The following is a 22929-nucleotide window of genomic DNA, read 5'->3' as shown; positions in this document are numbered from 1 at the left end:
ACTAAATTTGTTGTGAGATTTGTTCTCCTGATTTGAAATATGGCAATTGTAATTGCCTGCACAGAGAGCACAGTGACAGAAGATGTGAAAAGCAGAGTTGATGCCACAACAAAAAGCAGTCATTACTGAGCCAAGCCATTTAACACAGGAGTGTAACATACTTGTGAAGTGCCAGACCTCATTATGAAGTATTTACAAATTTTCTCCCTGTTTGGGGGAGCTATCTGAGATGTATTTTCTTTCTTCAAGTAATACAAAAGTGCTCAAACACATGGGAGTTACAGGGTAAACAAAGGCTGTGCTTACTTTCTGCAGGGAGAGAAGGCAGTATGATAAAAGTAGGTATCATTTCTAGGCAAGAATTGGTCTCCTGCCAGCCATCATCTCAGGGCTCTTATCCACAGGTACCATCAATAACAAACAAATGGGTTGGGTTGCCACAGCAACACACTCTTTGTGCAGATTTTCGAGACTGTATAAATACTCTAGAGACTCTTCCGCAAGGCTTTTGGGGACAGTGCAGATGGAGCTGAGTGGTGTGGGTGGACAGGAGCCAGGCCAAAGGTGGGGCAGAGGTGCCCCTGCAGCCAGCAGTGCTGCCTGGCACATGGCCTGGCAGCTGCCCAAGATGTAGCATGGCATGGGCAAAGCAGAGGGCATCCTGCAGCTCTGGTGACTGTCTCCCAGAGAGAAACTGTTGGTGTTGTGCCTGATGCTGGCCAAAGGCAGAAGGAGTTACCCACAGATGAATGGCAGCAGGGGGAAGAAGCCTTTGGTCTCTTGACTTTGTGGTTGACACACCTCTGAGACTTGGGATGCTGCTTTCATTGCTGGGGTGCTGCTGATTTCTCCTTTCTCTGCTCTGCTTTCTTATTCCTTACCTCCACCCTGCAGGTGCTGTGTTCTCTTCTTAACATCCAGCATCATTCCTCTCTCTAAATGCCATTTAACCTGTACGGCTGAGCCATACAACTGTAAATCTGCTCCTCCATTTTATCCCTTCCCTCATTTCTCCTTTTCCCTCTGTCCAGTTGAGAAGGGGTTATTCCTTTTTATGTGTCTCCTTTTGTAAAACATGTAGCCACACATTTCATTGTGAGTATGGTCTCATTTGTACTTTTCAGCTTCATATTCTGTGAAGCACAAGCCCAAACAACCTTCAGAGGTCACAGTCCAGACTCAAATGCACTTTGGGAGCTTCAGTCTAGGCTTCAGGGTACACAGGATCAAGCCCTTAGTTTTGGTTAGACCTAGAACAATGGAGTTTGGGTACTGGTGGGAATTTCATAGGGATTGTGAGAAAACAGTAATCTTACTATTTGACTTTCAACAGATGGAAAAACAATGGCTATTTAAAGCAAAACATGAGAATCAGCACGAGCAGTGTGTGTCTTTTGGTCTCTTGAGCAAAAGTTTCATACTTTTATGGAAATATGAAGGTATTTTCAAAACTTCAGGCTAATATTTCTACCTAGGTATTTTCTCTGATGTTGATCCCTCCTAATCTATTTTTAAATGATCTTTCCCAGCATTGCAAAGACAAACAAGCCTCAGGAAAAAACTTCTGGTGTAGTTATTTGTGTGTAATCCAGCTGGATGAAGTGGCCTGTATGAACTGATGATAGTAGAGAACACACGCACCTTCTGTTTGTTTTGCATTTCCAAAAAAAGTCATCGTTTTGTCTTATTTTCAACGTCTGGTTTAGCACTGGCATGAGGACAGTATGGTTAGCAAAAATAATAACCTACCTGCACTGTTAAATGTCAGAACTGAAGGTTAAGCAATCGCAAGCAGATTCGTGTTTGGCTTTAACCCTGTGGCTGCCTGTCGTCCTGTCCCTTTTCAGTGCTGCCCACTTGCTTTTCAGCGAAGAGCAGACAGGCTGGCTCTGTGCTGTGTGGTATCCAGGGCATAATCCAAAACATAAAGCTCACTGCCCTTATGGTTAACCGTATAGGAACACTTAGCAGTGGGACCTGCCTGCCTGATCCTCCCCAAGCAAAACCATGGCAGGCAGCAGCTGCTCCTTGCACCAGGAGGAGGGTATTACAGCAGTCTGCTAACCATCAAAATCCTTCCTTTTTGGTTTGTAGGTGACCGCAATGCACCAGCAATTAAGCTTTGAACATACAGGAACCACAGCTGAAACTGCCAGAGGGCAGCGGGAATTAGGCAGAATGTCATTTCCTAAACTGGAATTTGTTAAGAGCTGCCACTGGGATTAACCCCTTCTCCTCTGGAAGTTTCCACGGATTTGGTTTTGTTTATATTAATGATCAGAAGTGGCTAAGAACTCAGACTAATGTTTTAAAATTTCTATGCTATTACTTATAATACGACCTAATAACATTTTCAAAGACCCTGAATTTTGGTACCCTGCAAGCTGCAGGATTTATTTATAGAGCACGCACAGTACAGGCATTGCTGCAGCTGGCTTTTCCCCGTTCCTGTTTGCTCCGTGGCTTCCCATTATCCATGCTAGGAGCAGGGAGATGCTCTGCCTCAGCTCCTTGTGATGCTCTGCACCCTGGTGCCTTAGGGCAGCAGTGACTGTCCCAGTGAGTTTTGAGCCTGCTAGCCAGCATAGCTAAGCCACTTTGGCTGCAGCTGCCAAGATCTGTGGGCTAAAGTTCCCACCCACGGAGTGGATTTTACCACCTGCCAATGCTCAAAAAAAGACTGTTTGAGACTGGCTTGTGTGTCTCCGTGGAACAGAGTGGGGAGACGTTGGTGCCACTTTAAACAAGGAAGCTTCAGACAAGTAAATTCATGTCCCATAGGATACAGCACAGAGCAACACACCAGGTGTAAACAGTGTTTTAGCAATGTAAACCAGAAGGTACTGGAATCCACAGGAGAAGAAAAAAGTTTGATGTTCTATGAATAATCTCAAATATCAAATTCCATTAATCTTTGTTGCTGAAGACTGCAATGCAAAGGGAGTGTCCAGGAGTAAACCTCCTCAACTCTCTGATCCTTTGCATCACAGCCACAGAGGCTGAGCTCAGTGTGGCTGCTGGAAACAATTTTGGGGCAGCTGCTCTCAAAAGGCAAAGAGAAAGATGCTCATGACATAACCTACTAGCAGGGAGAGGGAAGAACGAGTCTAAGCAGCTGCTGAAACAGATATTGGGTTCTGTAGAGCGGCTCACTGATGGAGGCAGCATCTGGGTGTCCCAGGGAACGGAGCTATAAGAATGAAGAGTGGTTAGGTAGGGTGTCTGTCATGGAGTGGGAAGGAGTGCTGTGTTGAAAATAGTGAAATAGAGGAGGTGCACTCCTTTCTTCTCTGCAGGAGAGAAGGGGTTGTTTTCCTTTACAGCCACAGAAACACCCCATTGGCAGCAGGACCCAGGTCCCAAGGTACAGAATCCATGCTGCTGTTCAGCAGCCTGCTGCGTGTCAGCTTTATGCTTTGCCTCCTCCTCTTCCTCCGCAGAGCTGGCTGCTTTATAGTGCAGCCTGGTCATAATTAAAATTACAATTTTTTTTTTAGTATTTCAGTTGTGATAGAATCTTCCCAGAAGTAGCTCTTCAGATACATGGAGGGAAAACCTGCAAAGACCTTTTGAGATGAAAAATAATTGCCTATTACACGTTTTTATTGCCCTCTCAAGTACAACATCTTCTATTGTTTTTTCAGCGATCAGTATTCAAAGCGTAGATTTAGTGTGGCTGGAAGGCTTCTGCATTATCTTTCACTGGTCCAATTGAAAGACATCTTCTGATCTGTCTTTCCAGCTTTTCCTTTCACATGCAGCTGCAGTAGGAAGTTTCTCATTAATAACTCGTTACTGTGTTTACATATTGCTTTGAGCAGCCTACAAAAGTCATATAGTTAATCCACTCATTTTTTGTGTGTGGCTGTTTTGAAGTAGCTGGGCTGTCTTCACCATTAGGTCAAGCCCATGTTTCCATCTAGAGTAAAGATTTACATATCAAGGTGGAATGTCACTTAAATGGTAGACAGAGAGGCCTGGGGACTTTCTGTGTCTTGAGGATTCTACTAGTGGTGTCTGTCCTTCAGTTGAAGCTGCTGATATTAAGTTCTTTTTATCCTGAATTATTCTATTTGCAATTTTACTTTTTCAGATCTCTGTTGAAGAACTCGAAAGAAGTTTGGTTATAAAGGTCAACAGGGATGCAGTTATGAAAATAGCTGTCTCAGGGGATCTGTTTACTCTCGACAAAGGACTGTATCAGCTGAATTTGACAGTAGGAGGCATTCCTTTCAAAACAAAGGACCTTGTCCTGCCGGTAAGCATAGCATGGTCACTCATGTTGTTGTGCATGCCTGAAGGGCTTGATTTCATCTTCTCTTGGGCTAATGTAGGTCCTTTCTGAGAGCAGTTCAGTCTGCCTTGAAGCAGGTAGAATTATCACCTTCTGGATGCAGCTTTCTGTCCATTGAATATAGAGGGAGGTTAAACCAGTAGCAAAGGTGAGACTTCTGTTTTTTTGATTGATAAATTTGAGTGAGATGTATCCCACCCCACCACAAAACTGGAACACATGACAAAATTAACAGTGGTCCTGCTGGCTTGGAGACCGTGGGTGGCCCTGGTGGGTCAGTGGGCAGACCCCCGGGTGAGGGTACCAGTGTGCCCACTACATCTGGAAACCGTGTTGGGGGCATTTTTTGTGTTGTGAATGAAGTTTATGCCTCATGCATATTGTATCACAGTTTTGCTGCTTGTGTTTGCTCTTTCAGTTTAGTAAGACCCAAGGAAGAAACAGAAGCTTTTTTTATTTATTTCCTCCTAATTCAAGTAGATCAGGCACATGAATAAAAGTTAAGGCACTCTTGGCTGAGACTGGATCATTCCTGTGTTTCTGACATAGCTGCTGTTCAGGCTGTTTTGAATGTCCACCACACACAGAGCTGGCACCTTGAAACCCAAATTGGCATCTCTTTATTTCTAAATGAGGTGACAAGCTTGCAGCTCTGTGAATGGGAGTGCAGCGGCCGAGGAAGGCTCCTGTTCCTCACAAAAAGTCATTCAGGGACACTGCTTGTCTGAAACATTAAGCCTGGGGTGTGGTCTGAATATAGGATTGAGAGCCAGAAACTCCTGAGGTTTTTATCCTGGCTCAGACACTTAATTCTCTCCCTGCTTCAGTTAATTGAGTGTAATGGTGCTGATTTAGACACTTTGCAAAGAGCCATCTCTTTACATACTGTCTCACATTTTAATGCTGACACTTGGTACAGGATAATGTAACTAGAAGCTGACAAGAACAAGGTGTGTACAGGGTGGTGTGCCCGTCTGGTGGCTCAGACACCCCTCCCTTAAGCCAGAACCCAACAATTTATGCCATGACCAGGTCCAGCATCTTGTGTGTCATGAAGTCTGTTTGCAATGATACAAAGGATTGTTTTGTGTTTTTATTTTTATAATTCAAGTTAGCGTTCAGCATTTGCAATTCATAATTACAGGAGTTATAAAGCCTTGACTACAGGGGTTTAAAAGTAAGTTGCACTGATGATGTGCAGTGTGTAGAAGCAGCTGACAGAATCAATACAATCAAATCAGCACCTGCATTAGCTAGTGCCCTCCTGTGCTCTGGAGATAAGCTGGGCTCAAGGGAGTTTGCTGGGGAATACTGACCAGTTACATGCTTGGAGTTACAGGACTGGGGGTGCTGCCAATTGGTTTGCATGTGCCTAACACATCGAAATGATTTCTCCTATTTAGTATCATAATATAACTCAGTTTTTCTCTGCACCCAAAATCAGTTGCTCTTCACTGAACGGGACCTTGAGATGTGAGATACTACTTTATCTTCCTAGATAAACCCTCGGCTGGATGGTTGTATGCGGGCATGGAACTGGCTGAATGGAGAGGACACCACTATCCAAGAGACCATAAAGATGAATGAAAAGATGCAGTGCTTTTCTGTAGCAGGACGAGGGTCTTTCTATCCTGGCCGAGGCTTTGCTGTGTTTAATCTTACTTACAGTAAGTATTTTATATTTTATTTTATTTTATTTTAGTTTAGTTTAGTTTAGTTTAGTTTAGTTTAGTTTAATTTTTGACCTGTTGTCCTGCCATTAACCATACTTGGTTAATAAGCAGTTTAAAACTTGAATGTATGCCAGACTCAGTGTTGACTGATGCAGAAAAAATTGGCAGCTGTGGATGGAGAGGGAATAGCTAAACTTGTGGTTCATAGCGAAGGAAGGCCCATGTATGATAGTTAAAGCCAGCATGAATATGACCAGGATTGATTAGGCTCTCTCTGTATAGCACATCCAGGCTGATTCCAGCTCATCCTCAGCGTTCAGGGCTTCACATCCCTCTGTCAGCAGCATTAGTGGTTCCAGCACTAACCGCTGTTTTCTGCTAAAGAGGGAGAGCTGCAAGCCATTGTGCTATATCTTGAGTTTATGACAGACAGAAAATCAATATTGTCTGTAGCAAAACGTCCAACATCAGATTCACTTTTAATCATTGAGTGGTATTCATTACACTTGGGACAACGACATTAAGGGTATCCCTGATACAAGCTGAATGAAATTGGCCTAAATACAATAATAACAAGTTTCAAAATGAACTCAGTCATACTAATTTAGCACTCAGAAAGACTCCTTTTTGTTGTTCTGGGTTATTCTGTTTGTGTATATCTGTGATCAACTGTCAGTATTTTTAAACTCATGCAAACTATCTATTTTAGTTTCGTGTGCAAGTCCCCCTCTGCAGAAGCCTTCTGTGCATCATTGTGTGGATTTTTCTGCTGTGCCATTGTAAATTAGAGAGTATCAGGTGTTTGTTGTCTCGTTTACCACATGGATTCAAAAGCTGCGAAGTAGAGACAATGAAGCATCTGAAGTGCAGATGACAACACTCAGCAGAGATGAGGCCTCAGCACCTGCATTTTTATATTCATTTTTCTGCAAACAATGATCCTCTCTTTTTATTTTTGCTTTGTAAGGGCAAGCTTTATAAATAACTTTTTTATTGTATTTCCAGATGTGGTGAACCAGCATAGATAATACTATGTAGGGAGGCTGCAGAAACAGTATTGAAATCTTTCTTTGCAGCCAGCAACAGCTTTTAAATTATAAGGGAAGTAAGTCAGTAAGAAAGATGTCAGAGAGTTTAATTCAGAGTTCAGCAGGTGAGATAAAACATCCCATGCTTCTGAGAGGCTGGTGATCAGGAAGTTATTAGGTAGGTGATCAGTGTAGTATGCTTATATCCTTTTTCAGTTTAACACAGACTTTCATAGAAATGTTTTGTTTATGACAGATTTGGACTTGGATTCCTCAATGATCTTTGGACAGTCAAGAACAATGCAAAAATTAGATATCTTGCAGCAGTTCTTTGAATGTGTTGGATTGACAGCCACAAGAATCTGAATTTCCCTATATAATAAAAAAGCTTAACTTTGTTCTTTGGCATTCTGAAAGGCAGTAGACTGCAGGAGGTAACAAGAGGAAACTGATGCCATTTTCTTCTGTGCTTTTATATTCAGGTGCATTGGAAATTTTTTTGGAGTAAAAGAAATGTAGCAGTCCCTCCATACTCTCATCCATCTATCCTCCAGGCAGAAATTGCACAACCTTCCCATTTGACCTGTTAGTCCTATGTTTGTCATGGTACACCTTTCCGTTTCTGCAGTGCAACCCTCTTCTGGAAATGAAACCAAGACAAGTTGGGAAATAGAAGTGAATGCTGCGATTCAGCCGGCAACAGATACTGGCGTGCTCTTTGCTCTGGTTACGGAAGAAGCGTCTGTCCCTTTGTCACTGTCTCTGATTGACTATCATTCCACAAAAAAACTGAAACAACAGGTACAGACCTAAGCATTTTTCTAGAGAAGGCTCCTTGCTACTTTCTGGGAACTGGAAGTCATTCTCAAAAAACAGTTGTCAGGTTTGCTGCCTGCCTGCTTATTTGCACCCATGAGTTCAGAACATGGTCTGAGACTGAGTTGCTTGGCGGTCACCAAAGTTCTCCCTCTTTTGGATATGTGTCAGACACTGCTAGGGATCTCTTTGCAAATGTGGTCTAGGTAAAAGATGGAACTGGTCTCTTGAATGCAGGCATATTTTGTTACGTTTTTCTGGCACAGAACCTGTTTGATGCCATAAGCAAATAATGGATGGAGCTCATCAGTAATAGCCCCAAGGTAATAAAGAGACAGGCTTAGGTGTCACTACAGGTGCTGTGAAAGGCCAGTTACGATGAAGTGGTGAAGTGACTGATTTAATGGTATTCATAATAAAGGGCTGGATTCTGACATTAGATGAGTGTAAATCAGGAATGATTTCACTAAAACCCACAAGCCAACTTTTCATTTATAGTACAGCAGCTCCAGTCTGTTTGATTCCAGTGCAATGTAACAACCTCTGGAAAACCCACTGGGAACTCTCTCTGAGAAGACAGTGGTCATAACTAACAATTAGTCCCATGGGTTGTTTTTTTCACCTATGCAAATGATCTCGGAACATGATCAGCAATAGTAATAAGGCTAATTTGTAAGCAAGGCCACAGTGGGGTCATCCTGGTCTTGCATAAGCATGGCTAGTCATATTTCTGCTCACTGCCTCTTTTTTCTTCTTTCCCCTTCTGTCCAGTTTATCATTGTGGCCTTGGAGAGCACAGTTGTGTCCAGACTGGCATTAAATGTCTGCGATAAGAAGGAACACTCTGTGGACATCCTCCTCAGGAAAGATCACTTATCCCTGAGGGTAGATGGGATAGTGGGAGAGAGTGAACTAAGCACCTCTGAGTTAGAGGACAGCCTGTCCATCTTAGAGAGCTCTTTGCAGTCAACGGTGAAGACATACGTGGGAGGATTGCCAGGTGAGCATCTAGTTTTGTACCATGAGCTACAGACTCCCAGCTCACCTTCTTGAGCTGCCAGTCAGGAAAACTGTCTCCATTCATTCAAGCTGGAAGCCTCCTTCTCTGTTTCTGCTCGAGCAAGCTTTGTCTGCAATGCAGTCATGTGTCCTTAACAGATGTGAGGGTGTGCTTGACAATTATTTTGTTTCCTGGGATGATTGTGTCTTTCTGAGGACAGAGGCAAACATAGAAAGAGGAAGTTTTGCTTATTTGGCAATAGGAATGATTTATCCGAAAGACAGCTGTAAGCAGGGTCCTTGTCTTAAACCTGGTAAAATCCATAGGAGCTGAACCACAGGCTCCTGCAGTGCTTCACGAATGTAATGAGCATGTATGAGCACTCCTTGAGGGAATTACCAGGGCCTCACATTATGTTGACTGAAGTTTGGGAAGCCCAGCGTCATGGTTCTCCCTGGCTGATGTTGTCTTTGAACTGATCACAGCACAATACAATTAACAGATTTCCTCCCAGCAGAGCGTACTTAGGGCACAACCAAAGGGCTACCACCATGTGTAGTTTTGATGGCTTTTCAGCAACAACAAGGCTTCTCGTGGGAGGCCAGTTTACCCCTTGATTGTGAACCTGGAAGATGGAACTTTCACCTGAGTCATGAAACTTGGCTGAATTTTGGCCAAGTTTGGGGATTTGTTTCTCGTTGTGGCTGAACTGGTTTATCAGTTCCTATTGCTGAGGAATGCAATTAGGGAAACACTTGTGTCTCTGATGCACAGCAGTATATCCTATTTTATTGGTAGCAGCTAAGCAAAATCTGGCCTTTACTTGCCCAAGCAAGGGAGGGGCAGCAATGTTGGCCTCTTGGTAGGTGCTGGAGCAGTCAGGCTGGAAGAGGGTTGCTGAGGCGCATGTGTGCCAGGACACGACGTGACTGTTCCCACCATGAACAAGAGTTTGCAGACTGTTTATGCCTATGATGGAAATGGCTCCTAGTGACACCTAAAAGGGGGAGGCCACACTCTGGGATGATCACACTCTGACAGGAGCAAGGCTGAGTGCTCGAATGTGACATTTTCTGGTGTCAGATTGAATTGTCCAAGCTGACCATTGCACAAGCAAGAGAGGTCACCTGCTTTCTTTCAAGTAGCTCTCAAACACACAGCAGAGACTTTCACAGCCCAGAAAACAATCCCATTCTGTCGCCACGCTGAGTTCTTTGCGGTTTGCTTAGTCTAACCGTGCTGGGCAAAGCACAGTTTTTAATTAGCCAGAACTGAGTGTGAGATACCAGAGCTGTGGCTGGTTAGACCCAGCTGGTTTCTGGACGTTTAGCTGCTTTCCCCCTTTGATCTGTTCTGCTCGGCAATGGGAATTTCTGCCCGTGGTCTGCTTTTGCCATTGAGAGGAACCCAGTATTGCATTGAGAAACCTTGTCATTTGCCAAACAAATAAACATTTCAGCACTTTGGTTGGATTTATCACTCCGAGTTAAATAACTATACCAAATGGTCACATCTAAGTGAGTTTGGCTCATTCAAATTTTGAAAACATTATGTCGTTTTTGTTTTTTTCCTGGTTCCATACCCTGTGGAAAAAAATTACGTATAGTGGTCACACTTAATGTCTTTATTCCATTTGTCACAATTTAAGAAGTAATTCCGGGTCAAAATCTGTAGGATGTGCCATCCTAAGTACAGCTAAAATTCCAGATATGGAAGAAATATTATTTAGAGTTTCAAGAGATAAGAGGGAATGTAGAGGAATTCACTGCGTTTTCTATGGTATTTTCAGTTCTGATAAATCCTGAATTATGTAATTTATATAAAGCATAGGTGTTTTTCCAGGCAATGTGTGTACTGTTGGGTGAAGGACCCTTTAAACAAGGTTTCTCAGTCTTTACAGGACGACATTTCAGACAGATCCATTTCTAGTCATAACAGAAGATTAAGTATTTGACCTGATTCGCAATTGTAACACAAAGAAAATATTTTTTAAAAAAATATTTTTGGTAGTCTTTTACAAACCTATCTCAATGTCCACACTGTCTTTCAGTCAGCCCTGTGGCACATATAGCAGCAATCTGTGTGATTTTTAGTATCTCCTTGTGGCTTAGAGATCCCACACAAATATCCTTTCCCTCACTCAATTCCAGAGCCCATCCTCGGTCTGAGCTGTGTTTCATCACATCAGCTTCTCATTTGGCCCTTCATGTCTCTAGGCAGAACCCTTTGATCTCAGGTCAACAGGACAACCTATTGTTCAAGTTGTCCTTGCTTCACCTAGAGATAAGGAGTTTACTTAGCTACCCAAATCACTGCAAAGTTAAAGAATCTGTGAGACATTCATTGCTTTCCATTGCACAACTACTTTGACTAGGTCAGCTTTGGGTTGTAAAAAAACTTTTGGGAAGGGTAGAAGACACAGTTCACATAAATTTCCATGTTGCTTTGTTACTGTGTGAGGTGTTTGTTTATTTATGGTCAGAGTGTGTATGATGTTACAGAAATTAGTAATCAGATTGACTAATTTCCTCTAGCCTCTTGGATAGTACTTAGTGTTTTCTTCCTTGCTAGTTATTTTCTTCCTCTGGTAAACTGATTAAAAATACGTCACCAGTGGATCTCCATAGAAAATATTAGTCTCATTAGCCTTAGCAACTCAGCTGATGTATGCCAGCACCTTTCTGATGAATGGCAGCAAGTCCAGCAAGTGGTAGAGGCTGCGCAGAGGAGGAGCCTTCCTGTCGTGAAGTTCTTCCGATAATCTGTTGGCAGACGTTTCGAAGAGAGAGAGGGAGAGCTTTAGGGGAAGGTGTAACAGCTACGCTAGAGACAAAGTAGAGGCTCCAGAGATGGAGGGGGAAAAATGTCGAGAAGGAAAGCAGCATGAACACAGCATGCAATTGGAGTGAAGCCTTGCGGCTGTGCAGCACGGAGTTTCCTCAGGACCGGAGGCCTTGCAGAGACACAGAGCAGCTGAGGAAGGGTTCAGCCTGGGAGAAGGGCTTTTGTGCACCAGAGCAGAGGGTGTGTTCCCCATGTCTGGGATTGTGCTCCTGCCTTCTGCTGAGGGGTGTGAGGCGGAAGGACAAATCCCAGAGTGGAGGAGAGTTTGAATTCCTTGAAGTGATGGTCATCTGAGCATAGGTAGGGCAGGCATTTATTGAAAACCAGCCGTCTGAGATGTTTGTCTCTGCTTTCACACAGACGTTCCTGTGACTGCCACTCCGGTCACCGCGTCCTACCATGGCTGCATGACCGTCAAGCTGAGCAACAAGGCGCTGGACTTAGACGAGGCTCTGTACAAGCACAGCGACATCACCTCACACTCCTGTCCTCCAGTCGAGGCAGGGCAGTAGGTACCACTGCAAGGTGAAAGTTTTATATTCAGAAACTTTCAATGCTTTTCTTTTTTTTTAAAGATATAAATTATTCAGACCTACTGCACTGCGTGTATAGTTTCTCTTAAACACTGAAGTTATGTAGGAGCTACTGATCCTTATGTCAGATTGATTATTGAAATACTCCATTGCTTTGAGGTTTAAAGGTTGTAATATATTTGTAAATAGTTCAGAAGACTAATATTAAAAAAGCCAAAAGTACAGAATATACCAAAAGTGAATGTTACCTTTAGTCTGTAAGAGACAGATTTATCTGTAATGTGGAAAACCTGGTAATATATGAGTGTGGACTGGAAGAAAAATAATAATTCTGTATTATTTTTTATTACCAAACACTGCTTTCTGATTTGCAAAATATGAGAGAATAAAGTATTTGCATACAAGTTTTTAATTTACCTGTACTGAGATTATTCTATATGCTGTTATTTGGAGATAATAACTCAGGCTGTGCCTGATGTGAAGATTACGGAGCGGGGGCGCTGTTTGCTTAGTTTGGGTTTTTTTGTTTGGAGGTGGGCTTTTTTTTTAGTTTCTGTACCATGGGTAGAAGACCTAGCTGTGACAGGTTAATAGTAAAAGGAAAAGAAAGTTGGGTTATCAGGAAACAACTAGAATAAGAGACTTAATAAGTTGAAAGCCATATGGCCTTTGTGTCAATAACCGCTGAAGCAAATTATGAGGTGTCAAGAATTGGGGGATAAAGTCTGGAGATTACATATTTTTGCTTCTTAATTTTTTAGGTAGGCTCATTCACTGTGAGCCTAGTGGGAGCAGAGAGGCTTGAGATCTTTAGACAGGCCAAATTGCTGTGTGGTGAGATAATATGTGGGGAGAAGCTGTAGAGCCGTAAAGTGCATTCTACTTTTAAGATATCTTTGTGAAGTGGGGATAGCCTGCTTTGAGATACTTCAATCTTGCTTTACTTGGTCCTTGTTTTGTGTCAGATTAATGAACTGCGAAAGACAGATACATGCCGTGGTGGAAATCCAAATACTGGGTGGCTGAGGTTACTCTACACTTCAGAGGGTTAATGTGGAAAACATCTAATTCTACAAGGTCTTCTATAAATTGTTCCTGGTCATTCTGTGTCATGTTTCACCCAGTCAAATGTGGAGATTATAGATTACCTCAATAATCCACACATGTGACAACATCGATGACCAGCCTGTGGAGATGCAACTGTCCCAGAGGAAAGGATGGAAGGGGGGGAAGACTATCCCAAAAATATTTGCTGGTAAGGATCCCTGCTTTGTGTAGCAGAGAAGAGGAAGGTACTCTCTTAGCCGTTAGACAGCATGACACCATAGCTGTGTTATCATGACCAAATCCATCAGCAGTAATGCAGTAGGGCAGAAAAGACCAGAGTTTTATAGCTTTCATCTGGCCTACTCTTTTACACTTACAGAACAGAAGGACCTGTCAAAAGACTCCTCACACTCAGGTGTAACCAGATGCAAGTTTGAAAGAATGGTTGGTCACTGGACAGTAATAACTTATTGGTGGAGTGCGCATGGATAGGAAAACCCAGAAATAGTTTGATGTTTTTGCTTTTTTTTATTGAGCAAGGAAAACCGTGTTATTCCTGAGAGTTCTTTCTATTAGAGTTGGTGACTCTGGATCAGCTTATGATATGATGGGGGACCCAAGAAACATGAGTTTAGTATCTCCAGTGAGAGCCAGGAATCCTGAGATACTGTGGTTAATAGCACTTCCACACCGCAGTGTTTTGTTTTCTGTGTGTTTTTCATGGTTATTTTAGTCCTTTACCAAAATATATCTCCCATCTTTTTAACTTGGAGTAGCTCTAATGAAAACAGTACAAACTTGGAAGACACCTACTATTTTTAAAATAGATGAAACAAACCCTGTTTTACTTTGTTCTTTTCAAAGGCAGCATGTCAGCAAAATAGTCTTATGTCTGGCATTTTGTATCATTTTTATGGTAGTTCCCAAAAAACTACCATGTGGCGTAAGTGAATCACTAACGTGTCTGACCTTTGTGTTAATGTAAGTGGCACTATTTATAAGGCCAGAATTATTTTGGATCCTGGAAACGTGAATCCTGTGGTACAATATGGTACTCTGCAGTTTCAGACTTAATATTATGTGAAAAATGACTATGATTCCATTTTCTAAACCAATCTAATTTGGAACAAAAATTTTTCCTGGACTGTGTATATGTGTGCATGTATGCAAAGATATTTTGCACAGACCACAACACCCCCAAACCCAAAATGTGGTTTAGAAGAGAAAGCCAGAGTTTGTAAGTCTGGAGAATCACATAAAGCAGGGGTTTTTTTGTGTCAAGCTGGATTGTTTTTAATACCCTACAGCACTATCATGCTGGAGGAGCAGGCAGCTGTTTCTATTATACGTACCACTGAAAAAGAGGAAAAAAGCGATAAGCATGCCTTCATTCCTCCTCAGTTACTGTGCTTCAACCCAAGAGAAATATTGATTTGGTTTTTGTTCTGTTAGCAGCCTAGGTGCTCAACTCAAATGCGGCAAGTCTGTTCTAGGCTTTGAGTCCCCAAAATGAACCCAGGTAGCTCCCCTAGTTGTATTCAAGCAAGAAGAAGTAAATGTGTAGTTCCACTCATTTCACGACCAGGGTCATTGTGCTCTTCACAGCATGGATTTCCACAAGAATGAAGCATTTTGGGTGCATTAAATTCATGTTTGTTTAAAGGAAAAGTAATTGTCTCTTCTGGCTTCTGTTTCTCTTAATCAGGTTCACGTAATTCACCTGATCAACACTATGCGTAAGGCACCTTGTCACTGATGTTCACATCACTGGCCTAAAACTTTGCATCTCAGAAAATCCTTTTTAATAGAACAAAACATTTTTTTAACTGCCCATATAAATGAACCTCTGATCTTACGTGTGTTAATACTGAATCTGCTTTTTATGCATACAGGTACAACACATGAATTAACAGACATTTCTTGAAAGATGGAAAGTATTATGTAAAAGGCTGACCATTCTTTGTTCTATTTTCAGCTGGTCTGATGGTGTCACTTCCTTTCAGAGGAAACTGTCAAGTAGGCTGGTTTTGTTTATATAGGGTTTCTTAATATTTTCATAATATGAAGCAGCTGCTTAAAAAATTAATGAGAAATACCTTCCTTCCCCTGCTTTGCTCTTTGGCCTTTCAGGAAATTTCTATAGCTTCATTGCTGTCTAGACTGGAAAATGTATACAGCAAGCAGCACCACCACCCTTTCTCCAGGAGCAAAATGCAGTGATGGGATGCAGCGATCTGGTGGGTTTTCATGCTGGTGTACCTGGTGTAGCTGACCCAAATGCTCCTGACCCAAAATACGGCAGCCGTGTCCCAAGAGAGACCGCAGCTAATGTTGATGCACAGCGAGGAGGCAGGGTGAACAAGACAGGGACAAGAATGTGTTCCTGTCAACAGCACTGTTACAGGTAGTGCTGCTCAGCCTTGTCAAAGTGTTTTTATACTGTACAACAGGAGAAAATTGGAAAAAAAAATATTAAGGAAATCTGACCCTTCGTCTGCTCTGTTTCACTGGTTGTAAAATGACTAGACCAGGTCTTGATCAGTTTAAAAATATATAACTGGTGGGTTTGTTGTGGTCCTCATTGAATTAGAAAGGTATTAATTCCAGCACTGAAGTGCAACTTAAATACCTGTCTGGGAATTGCATTTTTAGCACACAGACATGACCTTTTACTAGACAGACTAGACTGGCACAATGTTCGGATAAAATAGTCCCAATAAAATTAACCTTTCTGTTTGAAACTTGAAAGAGGGAACTATTTGGTAGGGTACTTCTTCCTCTCTTCTTTTGTTTTCCTGTCATTACGAATATACACAGCCTTAGGTACAGTATAAATATACACAGTCAATTTTATTGTAAAATAATTGCCACACTTTTTTTATTGATACCACACTTCCAGCAAAAAGGGTTATTAAATAAATACTACAAGCAAACAAACATCTGCTCTCTTGCTACCCAAAGTAATTGACTCGGAGAGCTCCTCACTACCCACTCAGACAACACAGACTAGAACTCCTCTATAGTGGTTTATGAAAGCAGAACACATATTGAGAGTATTTTCCTCATATCTCCTCTTGAAGAAAATTCACTCTGCAGTGTACCAAGAAGGAAGCATCTCATGCTTATGGTAGAACCATAGAATAGTTTGTGTTGGAAGGGACCTTCAAAGCTCAACTAGTCAAACCCCCTGCAATGAGCAGGGGCATCTGCAACTAGATCAGGTTGCTCAGAGCCCCGTCCAGCCTGGCCTGGAATGTCTCCAGTGGTAGCTGGAAAGTAACACTGCATTTGACTGCAGGCAAACTGTGTGGTGACTGTTCACCCCGCTGGTGATGTGCCTGCCATTAGCTTTCCAGGGTCCTCCACTGCTCACAGTGAGATGTGGGTAAAAGCAGAGTGGCCGTAACATGCTCTCTGCTGGGTTCCTTGGGAAGTCTAGTGCCAGCCCAGCACGGTTTCCACAGGTTCCTTAAAACAAAATAAAAGCCTACCAGCTACCTAAAATAAATGCTCTTGTTCTATGGTGCATATGGTGGAGGCTTTTCTCCAGGCAAGAAGTAAGTCGGTGTATAGAGGGCTGGGGCGTTGGGGGGAAGACCATAGCTGGAGCTGGACTGAGATGGCGGCTGAGTTTCTTCTGACAGAGAAATGTCAGTAGATGATGTTCCTGGAAAATTGCTGGCAGGCTGTATATAGACAAAGAAAAACACATTGTTCAGTAAAGGATTACAGTCCCATTTGCAGCTCTGAGTTCAGTGTTTGCCATGTAAGTGTTATATAATAAGCCCCATGATAAAGTTTCTCATGCATTGCAGCACAACGCTCATTTTAGCATGATGGTGTCTAGTGAAACAAGACAGATTCCATCTGTAACCCAAGTCACTTTTAATAGACATTGCGCATACAGCTAGGCAATAGAGCAGAACAGGAATTTCTGCAGGAAAAGGTGCTCTGGCTTCCTGGGTGAGGCACTGCACTCGGCTGGCTGATGAGGTTACGTGTAGCTGCTCATTTCCAGGCATCACTGTGAAATTTAAATTATCTTCAGATGTAATTAATCTCAGTTATAATACTTGTGTAAATGCAAGGTCCTATTCCTGTGCCAAATGCAGAATCCCCTTAAGAGAAAATGTTACAGGTAGGCATGTGTCTCCCTGTAGGTCTATTACTTTGGCTGTCTCAGTGGCTGAAAGAGGCACGAAAAATAGATAGAGCTTAGGAAGCAGCCCATGTTCAGCAACAAGCAGAGTTTGCTAAAACAAAAGAATGCATGTAGGGACTAATGTTCTGGATAAAATCCTACCACTACTTTAAACCAGGGTTTCTCATTGATTTAAAGCAGGTCAGGATTTCATCCCCTCCCTCATAAGCCAACACACGCCAGTCCTTAGGGTTCATCAGAAGAGTTGGGTTCAGTTCCCCTCAGGCTCAGGCCTAAAGTGCCTGGAATTTAAAAAAGAAACAGAACAAAACAAAAAATCATAACCATGCATCTTTTTCAAGGGAAATGAAAAATCTGAACAAGTAAACGCTACTCCCTGCTGCAGAAGAAGTAATAGTCACCATATAGAAGGCCAGTACCAGAGCTGGCACTTGGACAATGGCATCTCAGAACTGGCCAGGGCTGGCAGATCCCAGGCCATGGTGCTTCTCCGTGGGGCTCCAGCTCAGCAGGGGTCAAACCCCCATGGCCAGGAGGAAGTTGTCCTGCATTTGTACCGTAGGGTGACTTAGTGAGTGAGAATGGGGACATCCTGACAGGAAGGTTGATTGTGCCCTTTTACTCTCCAGGAGGCAGTGCAGGTACACTGACAGACCTGCTAGTTAGATCAGCTCCAAACATAATAGTGGTTTTGGGTAGTTTGGTTTTCTTTAATTTATTTAGAAGTTGTTGCTTCCCTTTCCCCCTCAAACTGCAGCCACTGTTTCCATCTGTCTGCCTGGAATTGCTTCTGTAATGAGTTCTCCTTTGGCAGGACTGATTGGCACAACCCTTCCTGCTGTCATCACCACCAGTCCCTGCACAGCTAATCATTTACCTGACCAGCTGGCAGGCCTGTTACCAACACTAGTTGTGACTGAACTGTACCAGTAAGGGCTGAATGATTTTGTTAACACATGCCACAGTAAACAAAAGAAATGCTAGTTACATCCCTGTCAAAATGCATTCTTGTTATCACCTTTAATTTTTTGCATTTGGCTGATTTCTGCTTGTGGACAAGGAAGGATGAGGTGAACTGACACACATTTATCACCAGCTCAGGTTGTGATTTTTTTAAAGACTTTGTCCTTCCAGCAAGCAGTGAGATATGGGATTCAGCAGAGGACTAGGACTGAATCTGCTCAGTGATGGGAAACACAGGTGAACTCAGGTTCACAGCCTTTGAGCTAATGGAGCATCAGTTCATGCAAGTGGGGGCAGCACTTAGGCTGGGCTTGTTGGGTACCAGACTAACCCAAGGTGGGATATATTCCCAGGAGGAGGAACTATGGCTGTAGATTTCCTCTGGTCGAAGTGAGGGTTCAAACTGGAGCTATTAGTTGGTAATCGATTGCTAACTGCTTTATTTAATTAACTAGCATCAATTAACTTTCTCTTCTCCCCTGCTCCCCTCCATCTCTTAGCTGAAGAAGGTTTTGCTCCTTTTGTTGTACTGAACCACCATGTGTGTGACCCTGCCCTAACTGGGGGCAGGTGCAGGGCAATGTGAAATGCAGGGGCTTAGGAGCAGTGTTTAGCCAAATATTGAGCATGCCAAAGCGAAAGCTGAGAAAAAAAATGCATCTTGGGGGCCTTATTTGGATCTTGGTCTACATGGAAGCAAAAACGTTATACTTTTTGAGATACCCAAGGGCACCCTCTGCCACCTGCTCCAGAAATATGTGCAAGTCTCATGTAAACCTTGGTCTACATCAGCCAGCCCTGTATGGATGTCTTGTGAACTTAAGGCCATCTGAACTGCACCCTTAGGATCCACAGCTCAGCCTCAGATTTTGACATCTCAGTTGAAGGCTCGAGGATGTAGATATCTAAGCGCACAGCATGGTGACATGTAGCAACTGAATCCCACCCCTAGTCAGTGGAAAGGCCTTTAGGGTACATTCATACCACTCACATCATATATCTTTAGCCTGAATGAGAAGTGCCTCACTCTCTCTGGTGACTCCGAAAGGTCAACCAGCTTAGGTGGAGTCTCCTACACTGTGGATGCCACATGTAAGTCCCCAGACCTTTTGGGATGCCATGGGATATTCCAGACATTCACACAGATGTGACATGGAGACTCCTGGAGGGACAGCAGGGGCCAGGTGGCTACCTGATCTCATTATCAGTCAGCACTAGATCCCTACACACTAACAGCCAGATGTATTCCAACCCCCGGGCCTGTAGGTGCCTTAAGGACCAGGACCAGCTGAGCAGGGCTTGTGAAGGCCTAAATCACTGGGCACTGCTTGGAGCACTTACATGGGTCAGGAAGACCTACCTACAGCTCCATGGATTCAGCCCACAGCTCCCAAGTAATGGAAATGGATGACAGTCAGGCTTCTGGCTGTTCCTTATCAGTCCTGCTTCTAACATTTACCCTTTTGTAGCTTTTAGTAAATTTATTATGATTTTTTAACTCATATACTGATGCAGAAATTAATTCTCTCCAAACTACAACATGATGAGCTCATACACATAGGAAGGCTATTGCCTTTTTTTTCCAGGAAAATCGTTAAGCACTCTCCCTTGTGGAGCCCAGTGCTTCTCACTAACCTACCCTGGCTTGGGGATAGCTGGTGGTGTCTGCTTCTGAATGTTATAAAAGGGAGAGAAGACAAATGAACACATTTCTTAGAAAAAGGAGAAACCTAGGAAAATAACTATGTTTATTTTGGAATGCAGTTAAGAATTTGGGATAAATACGATGTATTTCTGTTTGTCAGTGGACAAAGCACTGAACAGTTACAATTGATCCTCATGACTACTTGTGTGCATCTTTTCAGCTTAATTGCTTTCTTTCATCTGTTTCTATCCCTTTCTCTCTCTACTCTTGGCTACATGCTAACAGAATGCAGCAGAGCAGCACAGCTTTTCAGCTAAAACCAAACAAAAAAGGATCTCCAAGTGTACTCTTTTTTTCCCTCTCAACCCATGGTCTCCAAAGGCGCCTGGCCCCATTTACGTTGATAAATAAAACGTGCCAAGGACTGTTCTCTGGATGTGAAGCCAACTGGCACAGCACATATCATATTGCTACAGCTGAACTCTTACCACCAAACCAGTGTGACTGTATGCACACTGCCTACCAAGAAGGGTTCATTGCCCTTGCCGTCTCCTGACCCCTTCCTGGGCACTGCCGGGAGACTGTTGGGTGGTCTGGGCCAAACCCATACCAGGAGCATGATAACAATTCACTGGTCTGGATGGTCATCATGTCCCAGTACTTGTGCCCAGTAGCTTACTGGACCTGAACAGATGTAGCCCAGGAGGCTATGGGGAACTGGTCCACAGCTAGCTCACGCTAAACATGCAGTGTTTTCAATTAAGAAGTATTGCAACATTTGTGATACCCACTGGTCTAGCACTGCACCATCAAAGTATAATGAGCCATCGTATTGAACAAAACACTCTTACTGTACTTTAAAAAAATCTAAAAACTCCCATGATTACTCCAGGGTCTCAGTACGTTCAGCTATTTACCAGCTCACCCTCACCATCCTCAGCACCACTCCCTGCATTTTGCAGGCCAGGTCTGGCTGGACACAGCACAGGCTTCGAGCATGACTTGCACCTCATCCTTCTGAAGGAGGTGAAGCTCATGTTGTAACCCCTACCGCAAGGGGAGGAAGCTGCACCTCCAGCTGCCCCAGGTCAGTAAGGCTCACCAACCTCTGCCAGCTGCCATGGCAGCTCTCTACCTGTCTCCCAGCAGTGGCCCATCACAGGTGCTTATAGGAAGCCAGAAGAAAAAGGGCTCCATTTTCTGATGAGCCCCTGTTGGTTCTTGTGGCAGGCAGCCATCTGGATACTTGCTGGGCTGCAAGTGGCACTTGAATCTCTATGTTTAATAGCAGCTGATGGACTAATTCCTTAACCCCTCATTTAAACTCTTCCACAACATCCTGTGGTATTTGAACCTTCTCTGGTGTGCAAAAACTCTTCCTATTTCTGGCTTGACTTGTCTTGTCAACTAATAGCTTTACTTGGGCAAGTTATCACTAATATCCAGCCACAATCCTTTCCATATCACTCAATTTCACAGACCTCATTTCCTCCCCTTTCTTGTCTCCTTTCCACCTTGTCTCCATATTAAAAGTAAGGTGGGCTAAGATGTGTAAACTTTTCTGCCAAATCCTGTTGTGTATCAGATGCTTCCTTTGGCTTCCCCTCATGCCTCTGTTGCTGCTTTATCTTGCTCAACACAGGGGTTAAATTCACCTTCACGACTACTGCAGCCCAGCTCTAATCCCACAGTGGGATTCCTGGTCAGCAGAGTCCAAAGGATGACCAGAGAAAGGATGAGATCTGAGACCTAGGCCCAGACTAAGTCATCTCAGAGATGAGTCTCAGCTGGCATCCAACCTCCTTGTCTGATTTCAAACCCCCAGGAGCCCAGATCTGTCACTGCAGAGTTTGTACTGAGGGGCCACTTACACTTTTCTGATGGAGCAAAAGAAGGGTGCCATTTTGTACTGTACCTGAAGAGGTAATGGGTAGGATGGATATGTAGAAATAGTTGCTGCAGAAGGACAGAACCCAGCGTATGTCAGGATCTGTTGGGCAGGATTGTACAGGATCTGAGGAGGAGCTGCGGCACTGAAAGCAATTTGGGACAGAGGTACCTGTTGAACACAGGGGACAACAATATATTAGCACAGCACAGAGAGGGCTGGAGCAGAAACTGGTCCTAACACAAGCAACTAGGCAATTTAACAACTTTCTGTTTTCCAACACAATACCAGTACTAGGAAAAAAAAAACACAACAAACAAACAAACAACAACAAAAAAATCAACCAAACAACAAACAAAAAGAAAACAAAACAAAACAAAAACACAAAAAAAACAAGCAAGGAGCAGACAGAATGAGGAGGGTGTATCTGGAGTGAATTTTCTGGCCAGAATTACACAGTTATTTTAATAATCTTTCCTTGGAAGAAGACTGCTGGTGCTTCCCTAGCACCAGTTACAGAAGCACTGGCAGGACTCCAGACCCAAGACACCCTGAAGAGCAGAGCACAATACACAGCTTTGACAACCTCTTCTTATCCACTCCAGCAACAAACACCCAGTCCTTGCTGCAGACTCTTTCCAGTAGCAACCACCCATTGCCCTCATGTCTTTTCTCTCTGCTTTCCTACACAGATCTACAAAGATCTCCCTTTCCAGACCACACACTCATCTTTCACAGCTCCCTGTCACTTATGAAACGGAGTTTGCTGCTGGCTGTCCAATACCACCCATCCATGTGCATATCCCATTCCTGCTGCATAAAATTCATCATATCCCATGGCTTTATTGGCATGTCCCTTAACTGCAATGTGAGATGAGGTTTGCAGAAAGAAGTGTTAATACTAGCTCATATTAAACAAGCTGATACAACTTGGGGAGAAAATAAAAAAGAAAAAAACAAAAGTTAGATGTGAAAAGGGACCTTGTGTTAAACCCTAAAACCTTGTGCTATAAAACTATTTGTGAAGGACAGTAGA

The 22929-nt window shown here is 43.2% G+C and overlaps 2 protein-coding genes across 2 annotated transcripts in view; one reads left to right on the top strand and one right to left on the bottom strand.

Moving 5' to 3' along the window:
* Window positions 1-12600, top strand: part of GAS6 (growth arrest specific 6) — a 43005-nt gene extending 30405 nt beyond the window's left edge. Inside the window, exons 11-15 of the mRNA XM_065842960.2 lie at window positions 4094-4258; window positions 5793-5961; window positions 7624-7796; window positions 8583-8811; window positions 12016-12600. Coding sequence (XP_065699032.2) covers window positions 4094-4258; window positions 5793-5961; window positions 7624-7796; window positions 8583-8811; window positions 12016-12167 — 888 coding nt within the window. The 3' untranslated portion in view covers window positions 12168-12600. The remainder of the gene's footprint in view (window positions 1-4093; window positions 4259-5792; window positions 5962-7623; window positions 7797-8582; window positions 8812-12015) is intronic.
* A 3483-nt stretch (window positions 12601-16083) lies between these two features.
* TMEM255B (transmembrane protein 255B) overlaps window positions 16084-22929 on the bottom strand; it is a 79269-nt gene continuing 72423 nt past the window's right edge. The window contains exons 8-9 of the mRNA XM_065848634.2: window positions 21921-22064; window positions 16084-16921 (exon numbers count right to left, since the gene is read on the bottom strand). Of these exons, the coding sequence (XP_065704706.1) occupies window positions 16754-16921; window positions 21921-22064 (312 nt within the window). The 3' untranslated portion in view covers window positions 16084-16753. The remainder of the gene's footprint in view (window positions 16922-21920; window positions 22065-22929) is intronic.

Source organism: Patagioenas fasciata, chromosome 1 (assembly GCF_037038585.1).
Source record: "Patagioenas fasciata isolate bPatFas1 chromosome 1, bPatFas1.hap1, whole genome shotgun sequence".
Classification (NCBI taxonomy): Eukaryota; Metazoa; Chordata; class Aves; order Columbiformes; family Columbidae; genus Patagioenas; species Patagioenas fasciata.
The sequence above is the reverse complement of the archived record's forward strand: the minus strand, read 5'-3'. Positions and strand labels throughout refer to the sequence as shown.